Raw genomic sequence first — 18,749 nt, forward strand, 5'->3', positions numbered from 1 at the left:
GGCGCGCTTCCCGTACTCTTCCTCTCGCCGCTTAGAGCGCCTGCGCGCGGGCCCCGGCGACCCGGCCCGGCGTAGCGGATGGTCACGTGCCGCACGGGGCGGGACCCGCGCAGGGACGCCTGCGCGCCGCGGGCTGACCAAGCCGAGCTTGCCCGGCGGAGCCGGCGCTTGGTCCCGCGGCCGTAGCCGCGTCTTCTCTTGGCTCCGCTACCAGCCGGGGCTCGGGCCCGGGCCCGGGCCCCCGGGACATGGCCCTCCGGAGTGCGCAGGGTGACGGCCCCACCTCCAGCTGCTGGGACGGCGGCGCGGAGAAGGCAGGTACGGAAGCCGGCCGGGGCGCGGAGGAGCGGCCTGAGAGGACGGCCTGAGGGGTAGGGGCGGCCCCACTGGCAGGGCACAGCTGCCGGAGGAGCTGGCCGGCGCCCGGGGGGCCGCGGGCTGGGGGCCCGAGGAGACTGCGCGGGGTGCTTCCAGGGCAGCGGTCGGGACAGCGAGAGAGGAAAAGGCGGAAGGCCCTAGTCGGTCTGAAGGGGAGGAGAACCTGGATTGGGGGGTCAGTGATGCTGAAGAGACCGGAGGAACCCTGGTGGCAGACTCGCGTCCCCATTGGGAAGGGCGGGACGGGACTCCCGGGGTCTGGAGAGGAGAACTGGGTCTCTGAGAACTGAAGCCAAGCCTCACCCCTGACCGAGACTGTCCGGCCACGTCCGCAGGCTCCGGGCCCGCCTCCCTAGTGGTCAGGCCGGTTTCCCAAACTTCATTCATCGGTCGTCCTCTGGATGGACGCGGTGTACGGGGACCACGTATCTCTTTTAATTGCCACGAAATTCACCCTTTAAAGTGTATACAGTTGAGTGGTTCCTAGTGCATTCACAAGGTTGTGCAGGCATCGCAGTGTCTTAATTCCAGAGCATTTCTAATTCCAAATAGAAAGGCCATCACTCCCCATTTCCCATTCTCCGCAGCTCCTGGCACCCTCCAGTCTACTTTGTGCCTCAATCCTGTGGCACCCACTTATTTTAATGTTATTTCATTATGTAAAAAGCAATTCTATTGTAAAAACTGCTTTATACTAAGCAATAACTTCCATGAAATCATGGTTTACTTGTGCACTATGTTTTCATATATGTGTTACATACAGTTAATACGTGACAGTTAAAATTATCGTTTACTCTGTACCAAGTAAAATAAATTTGCCCCCCCCCCCCCCGGCGAAGACTAAGGTAACTTTCCCACTTTTCCATCCTCTTGTGGGTGGTGCCCGTAATAGAACCAGCCACATACTCAACCCACATTTTGGTGAAGCACCTGGTATTCACATTTTGTTTCTCTGGATTCATTTTCTGTTACCCCCTTTCCTCCTATTCTAACCCTGCCTGGAAACAGAGCTCATTCCTCGTATTACTTCCCTGGGCCCTTTGGCCTTGTAACCCTTTGCTGGTGTTTGTATGCAATCTGTCCCCATGGCATAATAGTCATTAACCCAAGTTGGTATGGGTCTTGTGACCTGTTGCAGTGCAGCTGTGCCCAAGTTGCAAGACTTAATCCCCTAGTTTCCTTGATTTTGCTTCTCTGGATGAATGGGAGGAATTTAGAGATGTGAGGGTTTGGGGTTTTTTTCTTGTTTGTTTCTGTTTTGTTTTTAATCATCTGAGAATTGGCAAAGTTACTAATACTATAAACCCTCCTTTATGATCCAATTGATTTACTCTCTAGAATGTTTTTCTCCATTTAGGGGGTAAAGCAGCCTTTCTTCTACATGCTTATCTTTATGTTTCAGGTAGTTAATGAATCTGCTCATTTGGGTACTGTTTGTTGAAACTAATTAGGACCTCCAAAAAAAGAGTTTGTTTTATTTTGTTTTTAATAAGAATCTTACTCAGAATAAGGTAAGATTTTCCCTTCCCACTGTCTTTCTCTGGTACAGATATGAAGTTCAAGCATAAACTTTTTTTCCAAGCATAATTTTTTTAATTGAAGTATAGTTTATTTACAATATTGTGTTAGTTTCTGGTGTACAGCATAGTGATTCAGTTATACATATATGTATTCTTTATCATTATAGGTTATTACAAGCTGTTGAATATAGTTCCTTGTGCTATGTAGTAGGACCTTGTTGTTTACCTATTCTATATATAGTAGTTTGTATCTGCTAATCCCAAATTCCTAATTTATCCCTTCCCCCCACTTTCCCCTTTGGTAACCAGAAGTTTGTTTTCTATGTCTGTCAGTCTGTTTTGTAAAAAGTTCATTTCTGTTGTTTTTTTGGATTGCACATATAAGTGACATCATGTGATATTTGTCTTTGATTTCATTTGGTATAATAATCTCTAGGTCCATCCATGTTGCTGCAAATGGCATTGTTTCATTCTTTTTTATGACTGAGTAGTATTCCAGTGTGTGTGTGTGTGTGTGTGTGTGTGTGTGTACCAAACTTCTTTACCCAATCATCTGTCGATAGACATTTAGATTGCTTCCATCTCTTGGCTATTATAAACAGTGCTGCTATGAACATTGGGGTACATGTGTCTTTTCAAATTGGAGTTTTCTCTGGATATATGCCCAGGAGTGGGATTGCTAGATTGTATGGTAACTCTGATTTTAGTTTTTTAAGGATCTCCATACTGTTTTCCATAGTGGCTGTACCAAATTACATTCCCACCAACAGTATAAGAGGGTTCCCTTTACTCCACACCCTCTCCAGCCTTTATTGTTTGTGGACTTTTTCTTTAATCGTTGGTTTTTAAAAATATTTTATTTACTTATTATTGTATTCTTTTAATTATTTTCTTATTTTGAAGGGAGGAGGTAATTAGGTGTATTTATTTTTAGAGGAGGTACTGGGGACTGAACCCAGGACCTCGTGCATGTTAAGCATGTGCTCTCACTTGAGCTATACCCTCCTTGCCCTGTTTGTGGACTTCTTAATGATGGCCGTTCTGACCAGTGTGGGGTGATACCTCATTGTAGTTTTGTTCAAGCATAAATTTTCAAGTTAATTCCCAATGTCAGTGTCAGGAGTTCAGCAGGTGGAACAGGGGGTGTCTGTCTGGGAGGATCTCCCTCTGACTGGCTCTTCCATTGTTTTAAGGCTAGCATTGCTTATTTAAGCTTAACTCCTGTTTAAAAATTGTAAAGCTTCCTTGATATGCATGCTTAAACCAAATAATAATTATTGAATTTTGTACTGTCTCGTAAGATTCACTTACTAAGTGTGTAGGTCGTTTACGTGATCTAAGTCATTAGTATATATTTTGCTGACATAGAAAAACTTTTAGAGGAGCATAGCTAGTGCTCATTTTTAGTCATTGTCCTTTCCTGTATATTAAGTTCACCAAGCCAGATGCTCTTGAAGATACCTGTTGCTCTGAGGAAGCAGAAATCTTTACCTGGGTCTGTAGCCAGAATTGGGAGAGGTTTGAGACAGCAAGAGACTCAGCCATCTTTATCTGAACTGTTAAGAACTGCTGTTCCATTTAAGTGATCATTCTAATGGAGGGCAAGCCAAGTTAGTGCCTGTGTCATTCCTTTTTCCTTTGTTGAGTGAATTACTTTTCAGGCAGCAGGGATTTATTTATAGCAGTGTCTTATATTTTACAGTGAGCTGTAAGATAGTCATTTCATTCTGTCATGGTTATAAAAGCCAAGACCTTTTACTATAAAGGAATTTGGAAGATACCAGCTTTGGAATATATAATACATCTCTCTTGTAAGTGGAGCAGTTAAAAAATTGGAGAAGAAAAAAGACAAATGAAGTTATTTACAAAACAGAAACAGAGTCACAGACACATAAAATAAACTTATGGTTACCAGGGGAGGAAGTGGGTGGGAAGGGACAAATTGGGAGTGTGATATTTGCAGATACTAACTATTATATATAAAATAGATAAACAACAAGTTTAATACTATATAGCACAGAGAACTATTTCAATATCTTGTAGTAACCTATAATGAAAAAGACTATGAAAATGAATATATGTATGTATATGTGTGACTGAACTATTATGCTGTATACCAGAAATTGACACAACATTGTAAACTGACTATACTTCAATTTAAAAAATAATTGGAGAAGAAAAGATTCAGGGGGATTTGAATTACATAGATGCTATCTCCAGATGAAATGTGGACTTTTATCCCAAGCCCCAAAATAGCATTTTCAAGTCTAGAAATGTGTTCTACCCCAAAATCCATACATAAAATTTATCTTAAAATAGAATTAATAGTTAAACATTGATTTTAATCTTTTTTCCAAGCATTTCTTCTTTCTGAGGTAGAGAGAATAAGTGGAAATTAGTTGTTCAGTTGAGACTCTGCTGACCTTTTCTCCTTCATTGTGCAGTCTAATATTTGCCCTTATCACCATGTAATTTATCCATCTGTGGTTTGCTTGAGTTTTCTGTTTCTCCTCCCTTTTTATGTCACAATGAAAGCCAGTATATTAGGTGCAATAAAGTATTTGTGTGGGGGGGGCACACGTAGGAGTGCCTTCATCTGCCACTAACATTTAATCACTTAACTATGGGATTGAGGAAGGTGATATTGGGGTCTGAACAGACGGCAGCTAAAATCCACAACTGAGCAGCATTCTCCTCTGGGAATCAACAGTAGCTTTAGAAAAAGGCCAAAGAGCCTACAAATCTATTTAGAGTTGTACAGTGAGGATATTCTTAACAATAGTACGGGGAAGATAACGTCATGTACTAGAGGCCAATTTTTCCAGAGGAACAATAGCTAAGCTAAATTATTTATTCTATTCTGCATTTATGTATTGAGTTACCACAGAGCATCAGAATCAAGGTGATAGTAAATTTTGAAATGCAGGACTTAAATAGAATCCAAACAGAATATTTAGAGAAATAAGTGTTGGAGCTGTGGTTTTGGATTCAGAATTAGTTAAAATTCTAGCATGTTTACCGAAACCTACTGGAAATCCAGCAGATTGCAAATAGTGTTATTTCCCCTAAGATACAACCAATGGTTTCCCTTTCCCTAGATTATTGAATAGCTTAAATGGAAAGAGGAGCAGGGTGAGTATATGTCTAAACAAATTGAGGAAAATTTTCCATACTCTTGGCAAATAGGTTAACAAGGTTTCTAAATGTCCCCTTACTGCAAATATTTTATACTACCACCAAAGTGTTCTTAATTTATGATGTGTAGAAAGTATAAGAACACTCTAAGATAAAAAAAAAAAATTTAATATCGGATTTTCTTCTTTGTTGGAAATCAATTCAATTCCTACTCATATTTTGCCTCAGCCTGTGTTAATTATATAAAGTCTTTTGTGTCTCCTGTGTGTCTACAATCCTTCCTTGTTGGACACATACAGCCTTCTCTTCCGCAGGATGTCCCTTTGACCCAAAGTAAGATCCCTCCCTGTCTTCCTCTTGAGTGCCGGATAAAAATCCAGACTCCTTAACCGGTAAATCCAGCCCAGGCTCTCCTACCAGCTGCATTCACTGCAGTCCTTCTGGCCTCTGTTCTCTTCCTTTACCTAGCACTTCAGCCTCACAGAATTGTTCTGCGTTTTCACAACATGATATTTCTTTCATGTGACAAGGTCTTTGCACATACTCCTTCCTCTGGAAGGCTCTCCTTTCAACACACTCTTCCATGTGCAAACTTTTCCTTCAGGAGGTACCAGAATATATTCTTGGTGAAGCCTTTCCTGATTGCCTCAGAAGTAGTTGTTTTTTCCTCTGGATTTTCATAATTATTCATGATTCTATTATATCATTTATAATACTTGTGTTCCTCCCTACTGTGAGCCTCTCAAGGGCTGGGAGGGAGTCACCTTCATGTCTTTATCCCCAGTACAGTGCTTACCACAAGGAGATGCTTACTAATGATGGACTGATAAATGAATGGATAGATTAATGGCAGGTAGATGAATGGCAAGACACGCCCAAGCCAAGAGCTTGAAGCACCTTGTGAATAAACATTTAACTAGTTATGTGCTTTGCTGATGGAGGGAATTGGGACTTGATTTTTCATGATTTCTGGGTAGAGTAACCATTTAATTTAGCATCTAACCTGGGATGTTCTTGAGAGTACAGATAGTAGGAGGGATTTGCTATGAAGCTACGCCAGGACTATGGGTGTAAACCAGAAATCTCTCAGACATACTGGGACACATTGTCACCTACCACGTCACCAGGAAAAATAACAGTCTAGCCAGGACAACAGGTTTACCTGGGTGAAAAAGCACCTGTGTTATTTTCCTGCCTACACCTCCAATTACTTGTAACTCCAACCAGTTGGTACCTTTGTTTTTATGGTTTTTATGTCACAGCTCTCATAGATCAGTAACCAGGGCCATTAGTACCAACTTTCATTTGTATTAATAATGTGCAGCTTTGTCATGGAAGCAGTCTGTAGACTGTTGCCTCAGAACAACATAACTGAGGAAAGTTGCTTAGTGTCTGTTCTAAAACCTAATCTACCTCCCAATGTTAGTCCCTTCTGAAGTCTAACCTACTTCCAAAGTTAGTCCTCTCTAAAGCCTAACCTGCCTTCCAATGTTACCTACCTTACATTAACTCTAGCGCTCTGCATCTAGTATGTGCTTCATAAATATTTTTAATGAGTCCATTTACTGTTAAATGAAAGGGCCTGTATTTCCCATCTCCAAGCCTTTCTTTTGCTCTCCTCCCAGCCTCTTGCACTCTTCAGTAATGCCTTCTCAGATTAGCCTGACCCACAGCAGTCTCTTTGAGCTCCTGATATCTGCACATACCTTTTTTAGGCAGTTACAGTGCACTTCTTTGTGACATCTCTTTGGTGTTGTCTTGTTTAACTTTTCTTGTGTTTGTTCTTCCTAAAATTAGACATTCTGCATGAAAACTCTGAGAGCCTATTACCCCATTATTTTAAATAGAAGATTTATAATATGACCCACGGTAATCACAGACTCTCAACCAATCTCCTAAAAAAGTAAACACAGTATAAGCCTGTGTATAAATAACAAACTGCCACATAAGGATGTAAGATGCCTAAAATGTTATTTCCTGATCATCAGTAATTAATATGGTTGTTAAGAAATACTTGCTTTGTGTGCAGTATCTTGCGTCTCTACCACCAGCCACACTGGAGACCTAAGTATACACCCTTTGACATTCTGCTTTTGAAAATATCTCCATGTGATTCTGATGTTTACTAGTTATATTACCCTGTAACTGGAGACTTCTTCCACATGTGGTTTTGTTTAAAAAATGTAGTATTGAATCTTGGTGACATGCATATACATTTTTCCTCTATAAAGAACAGGAAAAAACTATTATATTAAGAGATATGTATGCTCTGTAAAGTTTACTATTAAGAAAGCACAAGCATTCTATTAGGAAAATATGAGCAGTAACTGTTAGATATGCCTGAATATACTGAGCACTTTTATAACTGTAATTCCTTACAGTTACTATATTAATTAATTGTAATTCCCTAGTGTTTTGCACATTATGTGCTAATTAAATATCGATAGATTGACTTTAAATATACCTACTTATACCTCGAACCAAATAAGGAGATTGAGCCCTGAGCAGAAAATGCACACATGCTGAGTATGTGTCTAATGCCCTTTTCTCTTCTGTTTTGCAGACTTTAATGCCAAAAGGAAAAAGAAAGTGGCAGAGATATACCAGGCTCTGAACAGTGATCCAGCTGATGTGGCTGCCCTTAGACGCATGGCTATCAGTGAAGGGGGGCTCCTGACTGACGAGATCAGGCGGAAAGTGTGGCCCAAGCTTCTCAATGTCAATACCAATGATCCACCTCCTATATCAGGTAATTGGCGGGGAAGGGGGGGGTTGTTGAAAGGGGATCGTGTCTAGGAGACAAGGAAAAAGAATTCTAGGGCCTTTGATTTTTATGCTCCGTTTAAACCAAGAGTATGTGAGTAAATCTAAAGCATTTTAGGAAATGCTTGGGCCTACTCTGAAAATAAGACCAAACTAATAAGTAGAATTTTATTTAGAAATGGAATGGGCTTTTATTAGGTTAATAGGTAGGAGCTTTTACTGGCTAGGTAGGGGAGTTTATTAAAAATGCATATTACAGTTTACATTCACTAAGAAGTGGGTTGTAGGAATTTGTATTTTAACAAGCACCCTAATTCTGTTGCAGAAAGACTACATTTTGAGAAACGTGGGCAATGGAGAGAGATAATACCTCTACAGCCCTTAAAAAAGCAAAAAAGCCTTTTTAATGGGGAAATACTAAGACCATTTTGAATTCTAAAATTATGTAATTCTATGGAAAGCTGTTACAGTTGGTCCTCCTAGTCCGAGGATTTAACCAACCATGGATCAAAAATATTCTAGGGAAAAAAAACTCCAGATAGTCCCAAAAAACAAAACTTTTTTTTTTAAAGGAGGTACTGGGGATTGAACCCAGGACCTTGTACATGCTAATAAGCACATGCTCTACCACTGAGCTATTACCCACCCCACCCCCCAAAAAAAAGCAAAACTTGAATTTGCTGCCATCTGGCACCTATTTACAAAGCATTTACATTGTACTAAGTTTTACAAGTGATCTAGAGGTGATTTAAAGCATACAAGAGGATGTGCATGGGTTATGTGTGAATGCTACACCATTTAATACAAGGGACCTGAGCATCTGGATTTTGGTATCCTTAGGTCCTGGAACCAATCTCCCTTGGATATCAAAGGAAATCTGTACTTAACTTATTTGCAAGACCTGCATAGTAAAAAAGAGTTCCTTAGAATATAGTGCAAAATACAAAAAGAAAGTACTGCAAAACAATGAATCCACTTTGTCATTCATTCACTCTACAAACATTTATTGCTTTCCTACTGTGTATGGCAAAAGTCCAGGTGCTGGGAATTGTTTCATTCATTTGGCAAGTACCAATTGTGCTCCTAATGTGTGCCAGGCACTAGAAATGATTAAAACAGCCTCTGCCGATAGAAAGGTCACAGTGTCATGGTGCAGCCGAGTAGATGTTTTAAGCTGCCACTTGCTATTATCTTTGGAACCAGGCTGCCTGAGAGCAGTCAGCTTCTTGTTGGAAGGAAAAGGGATTGCCATATTCACACTGAATCCTGAGATGATGCTCTGTAGATTCCAAATTGCCTGTAACTTTATAAGATGAAGTCTGTGTGGGGAAGTACTGTACAGGCTTCTCTGGTAAGTTTTTATTTCGGTTATGGAGGACATGTCCACTTGTTCTGTATACAACAGCTAGAGACTGCCTCCTTCCGTTCCCACTATATTGGGCTTATCAACTGAACACAAGTACTATATCCTGTTTGCAGTGTCTTAGTTTTAGAATTTCAGGGTCAAGAGAGGTTAGATTCTTCTGTATATGAATTTACCGTAGTAATCCTTTCTGAACAGCTCAATGCTCCCTAGACTTTACAGATGTTTGAGTTTTTCCAGTGGTCCTGTGGTTTCCACTTTCATGCTCTTATTTGATCCTATGGAAGAGAATAATTCCCATTTTACAGTTGTGGACTTTGAAATTTAGAGCAGTTCCCGTGAGCACAGTGGCAGCCTGCCCTGGGCTCCTGGCCTCGTGACTTCTCCTCTGCTCCTCTTTCCACCTCATCTGTCGCCTCTTGGATAATCTGTGTTCCCTCCTCACAAGTCACCATGACTTGCATGAAACAGTATGTTTGGAAGTAACTAGGGATTCCTCTCCCAGTGTTGTATCTTGAGTCATGTTGCATCTTCAAGAAAAAGCTGAAGTATGTCTTCCAGGCCTTTTGTGTCATACCAGAGTGTTCTGCTCCTGTTCTGGCTTTGCAGATATTCCTGCAGTAACATGTTCCTTTTCCTCCAATAGGGAAGGACCTACGACAGATAAGCAAGGACTACCAACAAGTGCTGCTGGATGTCAGGCGGTCTTTACGGCGGTTCCCTCCTGGTAAGACGTGCTTTCAGTCTTCCATGGGGGTCTTCTGTCCCAGTTGCACTTACTTTCCTGTGTTGGTGCTTGCTAGTATCAGGAAGTTTCCATCCCAGCACACAGTGTGACTACATGCGGGACCCTGCCCCCTCAGGGACCCATTGTGCTCCCAGTCTGCTGAGTCATTCTTTCATTGACTCAGTCCACTCAGACCCCAACTGTGAAAGCCGGAGCCAAAAATAATTTGGCCCAGAGGTGGTAAATGAGAGAACAGGGTCTTCCCACCTTCACAGCCACAGAAGAGATTTTGTAGGGATTGCTAGAGCCATCAATCTGGCTTTGAAGAATAGATTGGCTTGGAACTGGTCAATAACAAGATCTATTAATATTTTCATTTGTTTAGAATTATAAATAGTAGTATCTTGCATGTGCATATATTGGAGCCCTTGCACTATAAGGAGTGGCAGTCACTACATGTTTAAAGGGTCTGTTCCTAAAATCACCTCCCCATTCCCAGGAATAATGAGTAGAATGACCACTGTCTCCACTTTCACAGCGAAGGAAACTGGGCAGCAAACCTCATGCTGAGGATCTACTTTTCTTTCTTGGGCAACTCCACCTTTAGGTCCATGAGGAGAGGAGAATTACTAGAGCCTCTAAATCCGTTGCTTGACTCTTCTGAACCCATGCCCTGGTAGTGGATTTTGTCTGTTAAAGGGCCTTCTTTCCTGCTTGCACCCTTGGTCCCTGGAAAGGCTCTTGTGATTGGCAGAAGCCTGCCATTTTGGTTTTGATAAAAACATATGCCTGTGCTCCAATGCCCTTTTCCTATCCTGCTGGTCTTGATGAGACCACATAGGACAGATGTGTCCCATATTTTTCCCTCGGTAACCTGTTTTCCTTCTGAAACCTTTATCCCTCTTCCATATATGTGACATCTGTCTCTCATATTCTTTCTGTAGGCTGAACATCCTGTGCGGTTTCATATTTTTTCTACATCAATGTTCTTCTGAGCTTAGCTGATCACTTTTATACTGATCACTATACTTTTATATAGAATTCAAAGTTTAATTTTTTTTCTCATTACTCTCATTACTTTATCTATCCATAGTGCTTGGTTTACTTCATTTTCTCTTTTATCTTTCAGAGTATGCCTTTATGAGAAGGGGTGGGGTAAATATGGGCAAGAGATGGGCTTTGCTCTCACATAAAAACCTTTGTTCAATTTGGTCTGGCCCCTTACAGTAGCTGTTTTCTCTCACAAGATCTGTTTTTGACTGGAAAACCTAAGGTGTAGGAAGGCTGTGCTGTGTACTGTTCTTCTAAAACAGGTCATGAGGCCAGGCGCTGGCATTTTTATACTAAAAGCGGATGAGGAGCCACACTTGACCACCGCCAGAACCAGCTGCATCCTCTGACAGAGCTTCCAGGACAGGCTTCCTGTTTCCAGCTGCGCCTTTGGATCAAGGAGATCAGTACTTCCTGTGATACTTAGTCTGGTTCTGAGGGGAACATGCATCTCTTAAACTTTTTGTTTTTACATAATTTTATACCTACAGAAAAGTTGCAAAAATAGAACATAGAATTCGCCAGGTACCTTTTACCCAGATTTCCTTATGTGTTAGCATTTTACCATATTTGCTTTCTCTCTCCTTCTCTTTCTACACACACATAAATTTTTCTCTGAAATGTTTAAGAATAAATTACACACACAGTACTCATTTACCTCTAAATATTTCAGGGTGTATTTTTTAAAAACCAGGTTTATCACACTTATCAAAATCAGTAGCAACACTGAAAAATACTGCTGTCTAAGCTACAGATTTTAGATTTCACCATTTATCCCAATAATATCCTTTATAGGAAAAAGAAATACAAATTCATGCTTTTCCCATTCAGTCTTCATATCTCTTTAGCCTCCTTTATTTCTAGAATAGTTCCTTTGTATTTTATGACAGGTGAGTTATTTTATAAAATTTCCCTCAGTTTGGGTTTCTCTGGTATTTCTTCATTATAAGATTCAGTTTATGCACTCTTGATAGGAATTCCACTGAAGTGATGCTGAGTTCTTTCCACTGTGTCATATCAGGAGGTATATGCTGTTGAATAGTCACACTACTGGTGTGAACTGTGGTGACTTGGTTAAGATGGTGTTGGCTGGGTTCCCCCACTGTAAGGTTGCCAGTCTGTGGCTCTTTCCTATATTCCAGGTGGTGTCAGCAGTGTATAGATCTTGAGTGTGTTGCCAAATCGTTTGTAATTAATTTTTATTAAACACTTTCTCTGCAAATCCACTGCTGACCATCTTCCTAACCTCCATGTTACTAGGTTGCTTGTCATGTTCAAGTGCATTTCCCTTGCCCTCCCCTCCCAGGCATGCCAGAAGAACAGAGAGAAGGGCTCCAGGAAGAACTGATTGACATCATCCTCCTCATCTTGGAGCGCAACCCTCAGCTGCACTATTACCAGGGCTACCATGACATCGTGGTCACATTTCTGCTGGTGGTAGGCGAGAGGCTGGCGACATCCCTGGTAGAAAAATTATCTACCCACCACCTCAGGTACCAGTGCAAAGGATGGGTATCATTCCTCAAGCCCCGCCTGGGGATAACTCCTCAGCCCATTTTCTCGTCAGTGTTTTTAGTGGTTTGAGCCCCACTCCACCCTACTGCCCCTCAACCCTGGTCTGAGTGTTTGGTCTGACCAAGCTCATTGAATTGTCTCCCTTTAGGGATTTCATGGATCCAACAATGGACAACACCAAGCATATATTAAACTATCTGATGCCCATCATTGACCAGGTGAATCCAGAACTCCATGACTTCATGCAGAGGTATATATGTGTCTACATTTATGTGTGTTTACACACCCCTCTTCAGCTTTCTCCTAGCCTTTGTTTATTCCTCACAAGTCTAGCTCAATTGCATCATCATCTTATGTTGATTAGTGTTAAGTTCTTTTGAGTTGTCCTTTCCAGTTACCAGCAATTTGGATAATTCAGTTCTGTACACAGTCTTTCATACTATCTGTGTGCTGTGCTCTTTTGGGGATACAAGAGATGTTACAGCCCATGCCCTTGAGGAGCGTACATCTAATGGGGAGAGGTGGACAAGGTAAGTATGTCAGCGTAGACTCTGAGGTTATTGCTGCAAGAGAAGTACAGAGTCTTATAGGATCCAGAGGCGAGAAAGACAGGGCCATCTGTGGGTTGTTTTATTCATCACATACCAAGGAGAAGAAATACTTCTTTGCAATTCTCTTATGACTTTTCTCTTCTCTTTAGATGGAAGTGTGTTCTTGGCCAATGCCTGCCCCTCTCTCTCTCTTTTTTTTTTTAATAATGGCTGTGTCTTAAGGTGTTTCAGTCATCTCATGTTAACTATAAAATTAATACCGTTGTGTTTTCAAACCTGAGAATATGTGCCTGAGCCCCTCAAAAGGCTGTGGCTTTCTCAAAAGGAAAAGCACGGTATAGTTCTCTGAAGACAGTTGATTCTTGTCCCTGTAATTGACATTTGTTGGCCATCAGGAGAGCATCCAGGGAGATAAGGCAACCAGGGCCCTATTGTGATATTAGCATCATGGTGGTGGGTACAAAGATGCTGAATTTGTAGGTGACTGACTTTTCTAGAAATCGTGTTTCCCAAATGCTTTCTTCTCACAGCACAGAGGACAGAGAAGGCCCAGGAAGCAGGAAGGGATGGCTCAGTAGGGAACCTAACACCTAGCTTTCCTTGCCCCTAGTGCCGAGGTGGGGACCATCTTTGCCCTCAGCTGGCTCATCACCTGGTTTGGACACGTCCTGTCTGACTTCAGGCATGTTGTGCGGTTATATGACTTCTTCCTGGCCTGCCACCCGCTGATGCCCATTTACTTTGCAGCTGTGGTAAGTACAGACCATGAGCCAGCAGCTAGGTGCACATCATCCAGTCCAGCTTGATCATTTTCCCTAAAAGGAAACCTAATGATTGAAGATGCAAAAGACAGTACTTCCCAGGCTGGCATCCCAGGACACTATTCTGCAGAATGTTAATGGGAGCGCCATGGGAGAAAAAATTGTTCCATGTAAAAACAAGTTTTGAGAAATGCTGGTTAAAGTTAAACAGATTTGATTTGTTTACTGCTTAATTCTTCTGAACCTTTAAAATGCTCACATACATTGTGAATTATCAGGGTTTCTATTGACACTTCTTGGAGCTAGTATAGATGGCCAACTCTGGGTTTAAGACAAGAAGAGGCGTGGCATTATGATAGAAAAATTGACCTGGCTTTCAGTTGGGGTTGGGGGCTCCAGTTATTAGAAGGGCATGAGGGTGGAGGTGGGGACTCGTGGCACTCTTTGTTGTTCTTTAAAGAACATTCTTTCTACTGTCCTGAAGCATTTCTTCTATGCTGGAGCTCCAGGAATGTCTAGTAATTCCCCTCCTTTCCTTCCTCCTAAAAGAATCTCCTTCATGTAATTGGTCAGCCTTCCACATCGCGAGGTGAAAGTTTGCCTCCAGCAGGAAGGGCTAGCCCAGGGGTAAAAGCACTCAGATATGTACATCATTGCTTCCTAGATGGATACAAGAATGTGATGAACGTTGGGGGTGAGCCCGTTTGTTACCAATTTAAATTCATCTCTAAGGAGAATGAAATGAAGTGGCCAAGGTCCTGGATGTTCTGGTCTCTGATGCAAGGCCTTGCTCCCCACAGATCGTGTTGTATCGAGAGCAGGAAGTCCTGGATTGTGACTGTGACATGGCCTCGGTCCACCACCTGCTGTCCCAGATCCCTCAGGACCTGCCCTATGAGACGCTGATCAGCAGAGCAGGGGACCTCTTTGTTCAGTTTCCCCCGTCCGAACTTGCTCGGGAGGCAGCTGCCCAGCAGCGAGCAGAGAAGTGAGTGAAGCCAAGGCCCTGGTTGAACAAGGGTGTTTGTTAGTGAGCAGAAATGCTGGAAGGTTGTGTCTGGTGGGGACAGGGCTGGGGAGGTATTTCCAGAAACCTGTGCTTATGCCAGTGGAATCCTCACTTGAGACTTCCTGGGTCTTTATGAAGAAGAGTTTTCTGAATGGATGGCTCTGCCCTCAGCCTGTTTAGCCTAGTTTTTTCCCCTTCTTTCATCCCATTTCCTCCTTCTGTCTCCTTCCCCTCTACAGAACGGCAGCCTCTACCTTCAAAGACTTTGAGCTGGCATCAGCCCAGCAGAGGCCTGACATGGTGCTGCGGCAGCGGTTTCGGGGACTTCTGCGGACTGAGGATCGAACAAAAGATGTCCTGACCAAACCAAGGACCAACCGTTTTGTGAAGCTGGCGGTGATGGGGCTGACAGTGGCACTTGGAGCGGCCGCTCTGGCTGTAGTGAAAAGTGCCCTGGAGTGGGCCCCGAAGTTTCAACTGCAGCTGTTTCCATAAAAGCCAGAGAAGACACTTCCTCTTACGTGAAATCAAGGTCTCACCCTTCCATGGATGGATTGGGAGGGGGTGGAATTTCCTTTATTAAAAGGGTTTCTGTCAAGGGTTTTCTATTCCTGCCACCCTTCCCTCCCGTCCATGGTTGCCTTTGCTTCAGAGGCCAGTAGCAGAGCCTGCCTGACACCGGGCACATGGGGGCCTGAGCATGGAACTCTTTCTCCCTCACAGTGGGCTTCTGAGTGGGCTCTCCACTGCCTCCTCTCGTGTTGGAGGAAGTGGGTTTCTGGAGCTCCCAGCTGCTTTTGGACTGGAACTGGTCACTGGGGGATGTCTTGGCTGCTCAATAGTAAATAAGCTGGACCTCTGAATGCCTCCTGGTGGCTCCTCCCATTCTGTCTGCTTTACCCGGACAAAGAAGGATGGAGCTGCTGCTAAAGAAGTCAGAGGTTGGAATGAAGGTGAAGGGGCAGAGGAGGCTAGCCCGGAGGCAAGGTTGGCCCCTTTTAAGAATAGCTCCAGTAGTTGGTCAGAAATCTGAGAGACACATGTGAACTAGGTTACCAGGTAAATCCTACCTATTTTCAGCCTAGAAGTCACTTGGGCATTTCCAGACAAATAGGAAGGAATGTTAAGTTTTAGGGTTCAGACAGACTGGGTTTTGCCTGCTTTTTTTTTCCCTCCCTATTCTCTCCCACAAGCCACATGAGATGCTTATTAAAAAGACACTTTTACTACTATTTTTAGAATTACATACATCCAACATGTAAAGTACGCTCATTTTAAAATAAGAGTTCCTTCATGGGAAAAAAAAATAGTTCTCATCAGAAGGATGAGTTTCTAAAACGCTGACGTTTCCTTTTTACTCAATTATTTAACATTTTACTTTAGCCAGAGTTGCTATTTGTACACGTCCAAAGTGCCCACTTCTTGTCCAGCTTCCCTTCCTTCCTTCCTTCCTATTTTCTTCACATCACCCTTCTCCTCCCAAATTGGCCCCCACTCACCACCTTGGCTTTGTTTTTTGGGTTGGATTTCTCTCCTCAACTGCTGGTCTCTCCTTCCTGGTTGGAAATGTCACTGGGAACTTGTCAGCACCAAGAAAGGGACAAACTGAGGAGTGGTAGGAGCGTGGGACGGTAAGCTCCCTGTCCCAGGCTTCCTGAGGACTCTCTAGGCCTTAGGGAACAAGATGGATCATTCAGTTCTTCTGGTACAGCTTTCCTGTAAGTGAAGCCAGGTTTGTTTTAGATTAACTGTGGCTTGAGAAAAAAGTGCCTTTTGCTGCTTTGAAGAATTGGAGTGTATAATATGAAGCAGCCATGTACTTTTATTTTCCTGGTCTGTCGCGGGCACTGTTCTCTCTTGGCAGGTCTTTTCTTAAAGTAAACATGCCAGAAGCACTCCACCACACCCAGAACCCACATCCTTTCCAAATGCCCACGGTGTGCCCAGTGCAGGGCATTTGACGTGCCAAGTGCCCGCAAGCCCAGAGCAGTTAGGAGAGGCATCTGTCTACGCTGAGTTACACGAAGCACTTTACAGCCAAGAAAAGCTCAAAGTGGTGGGTCAGACTCCATAGCAGGAGTCTCACCCGGGGTGAGTGTGATGTGGTTGGATTAATCTAGAAAGTGGTAGATTCATCAAGACAAAGGAAATTCTTCCAGGATCCCGATGATGTGACAGATCTTCCCAGTCTTCCCCCACAACAAGTTTGTCCTCTTGTCATCTTCACAAATGGACAGCAAAGGCCCCTCCTGCCACAGGCAATCAGGCCTTTCTGTAAATAGTGAAGGAATTGATGGGGAAGAGGAAAGGAGGTGCATGTGATCAGGGTCCCCAGGCCATGGCTTTTTGGATCCCAGGAAGCAGGTGGCACTTGCTTCTGTTGTGGCCTAGGAAGGAGAAAGTTCATTTCTTTTACCGCTTTGCTGACGTCAGGATTCTCGCCAGTGAGAAGAAAGCATTATCTTTTTACCTTCAGGTGGTTTACTATTCTGTAAAGAATATGTGTAAATATTTTGTACAGAGCCCTGTATGAAATAAACAGCCATATGTGGTTACTGGTCTCCTCATCAGTCATTCTTTCCTTGTTGGGAGTGGCTCTGGTCTTAGACATCTGGCTGTGACGTTCCCTGGCCTCCACCCCGGACCCGGAGCTGCGCTGTAGTCTGTGGACTCCTGGTTGACCTCAACCTGCCTGGAGATCTTGCTTAGACAACACCTGCAGTTCTGTTTCTGTTTCACCTGAGACAAGAATCCATGTTGTCTGGGACATTTACCATTTCCTTGGCCTTGAGTGGAGATGTCAGGCGGCCCAGGGCTGAGCAGGCATCACTCAGCTGCTTGACTGTGTCCCACCACTGCAGGCCGGCTACCCATGCTCTCCTTTGACCTGACTCGTGGAGGACACGGCTGGCCAGGACACTGCCCTGCTTCTGGGAGCTCACACCGGAGAGTTGTGTGGAAGGAGCTGTTTGTTTTCAGTGGCAGTTTCATAGGAGTCGGTCATTGAATGTTAACGAGAATTTTGATAAATGGAAAATTGGAGGAAGGGGAAGTCCAGTGTAGTAAACATTTGCATTTTGTCCCTAGTTCCCCTAAAATCCTTAGAATTTCCTGAGTGATAATAGGAGTGTCTTTTGTTCATAATGATTTCCTTTTGATCCCGCCTGAAGAAGAGACCAGAGGCTTTTGCCAAATCCAGGTAAGAGATGTTGAGACCCGAGGCTCAGCCTGGCTTTTTCTTCTTTCCTTCGCCTTACTGTCCCCTCCAAGTTTGCTGCTGGTGCCTCCTGCTGCCTTTTTTCCTATCCTCACAAAGGCCCTTGACTTGCTAGTATTCTTTTCTCCGGACTTCCATATGGTTGGAATTTGCCCAGCAGCCTTTGTGAGCCAGCAAGGCCGTGGGCTCGCCTCCAGCTTCCTGCTCTTGAAATGAGTGATTCGTGGCAGCCCCAGACTCTAGAAGCCACGTGGAGCTCTGGCACAGGCCATGGGGCCCATATGCCACTTCCTGCCCCCGCCAGCAGCTCTTTATCTGAGCAATGTGCTTCCCCTCGCCTTTCCCTGCTCCCGGAGAGAAAGATTGTGTCACACAAGTACACTTGGTGCTTCCTCAGGTACGTGGACGGAGCCCAAAGCCTCTGGGGTTTGGTTTCAGGTCTTCCCTGGAGAGTTGGCGCTGGGGCCTGGCATGGGGTGACACCTTGGGTTGGGGAGGCACCTCCACTTGACCCTGTGGTTGGAGCATTCGTGAGCCTGCCCATTTTAGATCCTTCGCCCACTGGCATGTGAAGTCTGGTGCCAGAGGCTTGAACCCTGGGACAGCCCTGCACCGCTCCATTTGCTCTCCTGACCCCCCGCCAACTTGGCTGCAGCAAAAATAAACTCGCTGCCCAAATTGGTATAGATGGAGTGGGCCAACTGAAAGACATGGCCCGTGCAGCCCTGCCCCCCACCCTGCCACCTGTCTTGTCCTCACT

The 18,749-nt window shown here is 43.7% G+C and overlaps 1 protein-coding gene across 1 annotated transcript; it reads left to right on the forward strand.

Annotated features, from left to right (window-relative positions):
- The first annotated feature begins 100 nt into the window (after nucleotides 1-100).
- On the forward strand, nucleotides 101-17,327 carry TBC1D20 (TBC1 domain family member 20). Its single transcript, XM_032462037.1, has 8 exons — nucleotides 101-318; nucleotides 7,597-7,782; nucleotides 9,806-9,886; nucleotides 12,243-12,429; nucleotides 12,600-12,701; nucleotides 13,613-13,754; nucleotides 14,564-14,751; nucleotides 15,012-17,327. The coding sequence occupies exons 1-8, from the start codon at nucleotides 249-251 to the stop codon at nucleotides 15,265-15,267; spliced, it is 1,212 nt and encodes a 403-aa protein (XP_032317928.1). The 5' UTR covers nucleotides 101-248; the 3' UTR covers nucleotides 15,268-17,327.
- Nucleotides 17,328-18,749: the final 1,422 nt, after the last annotated feature.

This window comes from Camelus ferus, chromosome 19 (genome assembly GCF_009834535.1).
Source record: "Camelus ferus isolate YT-003-E chromosome 19, BCGSAC_Cfer_1.0, whole genome shotgun sequence".
Lineage (NCBI taxonomy): Eukaryota > Metazoa > Chordata > Mammalia > Artiodactyla > Camelidae > Camelus > Camelus ferus.

What these genes read in the sequence shown, in the direction of transcription:
- TBC1D20 (XM_032462037.1), top strand. Translation starts at nt 249, where the DNA reads ATGGCCCTCCGGAGTGCGCAGGGTGACGGCCCCACCTCCAGCTGCTGG. An exon ending in CTCCATGACTTCATGCAGAG is followed by an intron (nt 12,702 to 13,612) that starts GTATATATGTGT and finishes CCTTGCCCCTAG; the next exon opens with TGCCGAGGTGGGGACCATCT. An exon ending in GCCCAGCAGCGAGCAGAGAA is followed by an intron (nt 14,752 to 15,011) that starts GTGAGTGAAGCC and finishes TCCCCTCTACAG; the next exon opens with AACGGCAGCCTCTACCTTCA.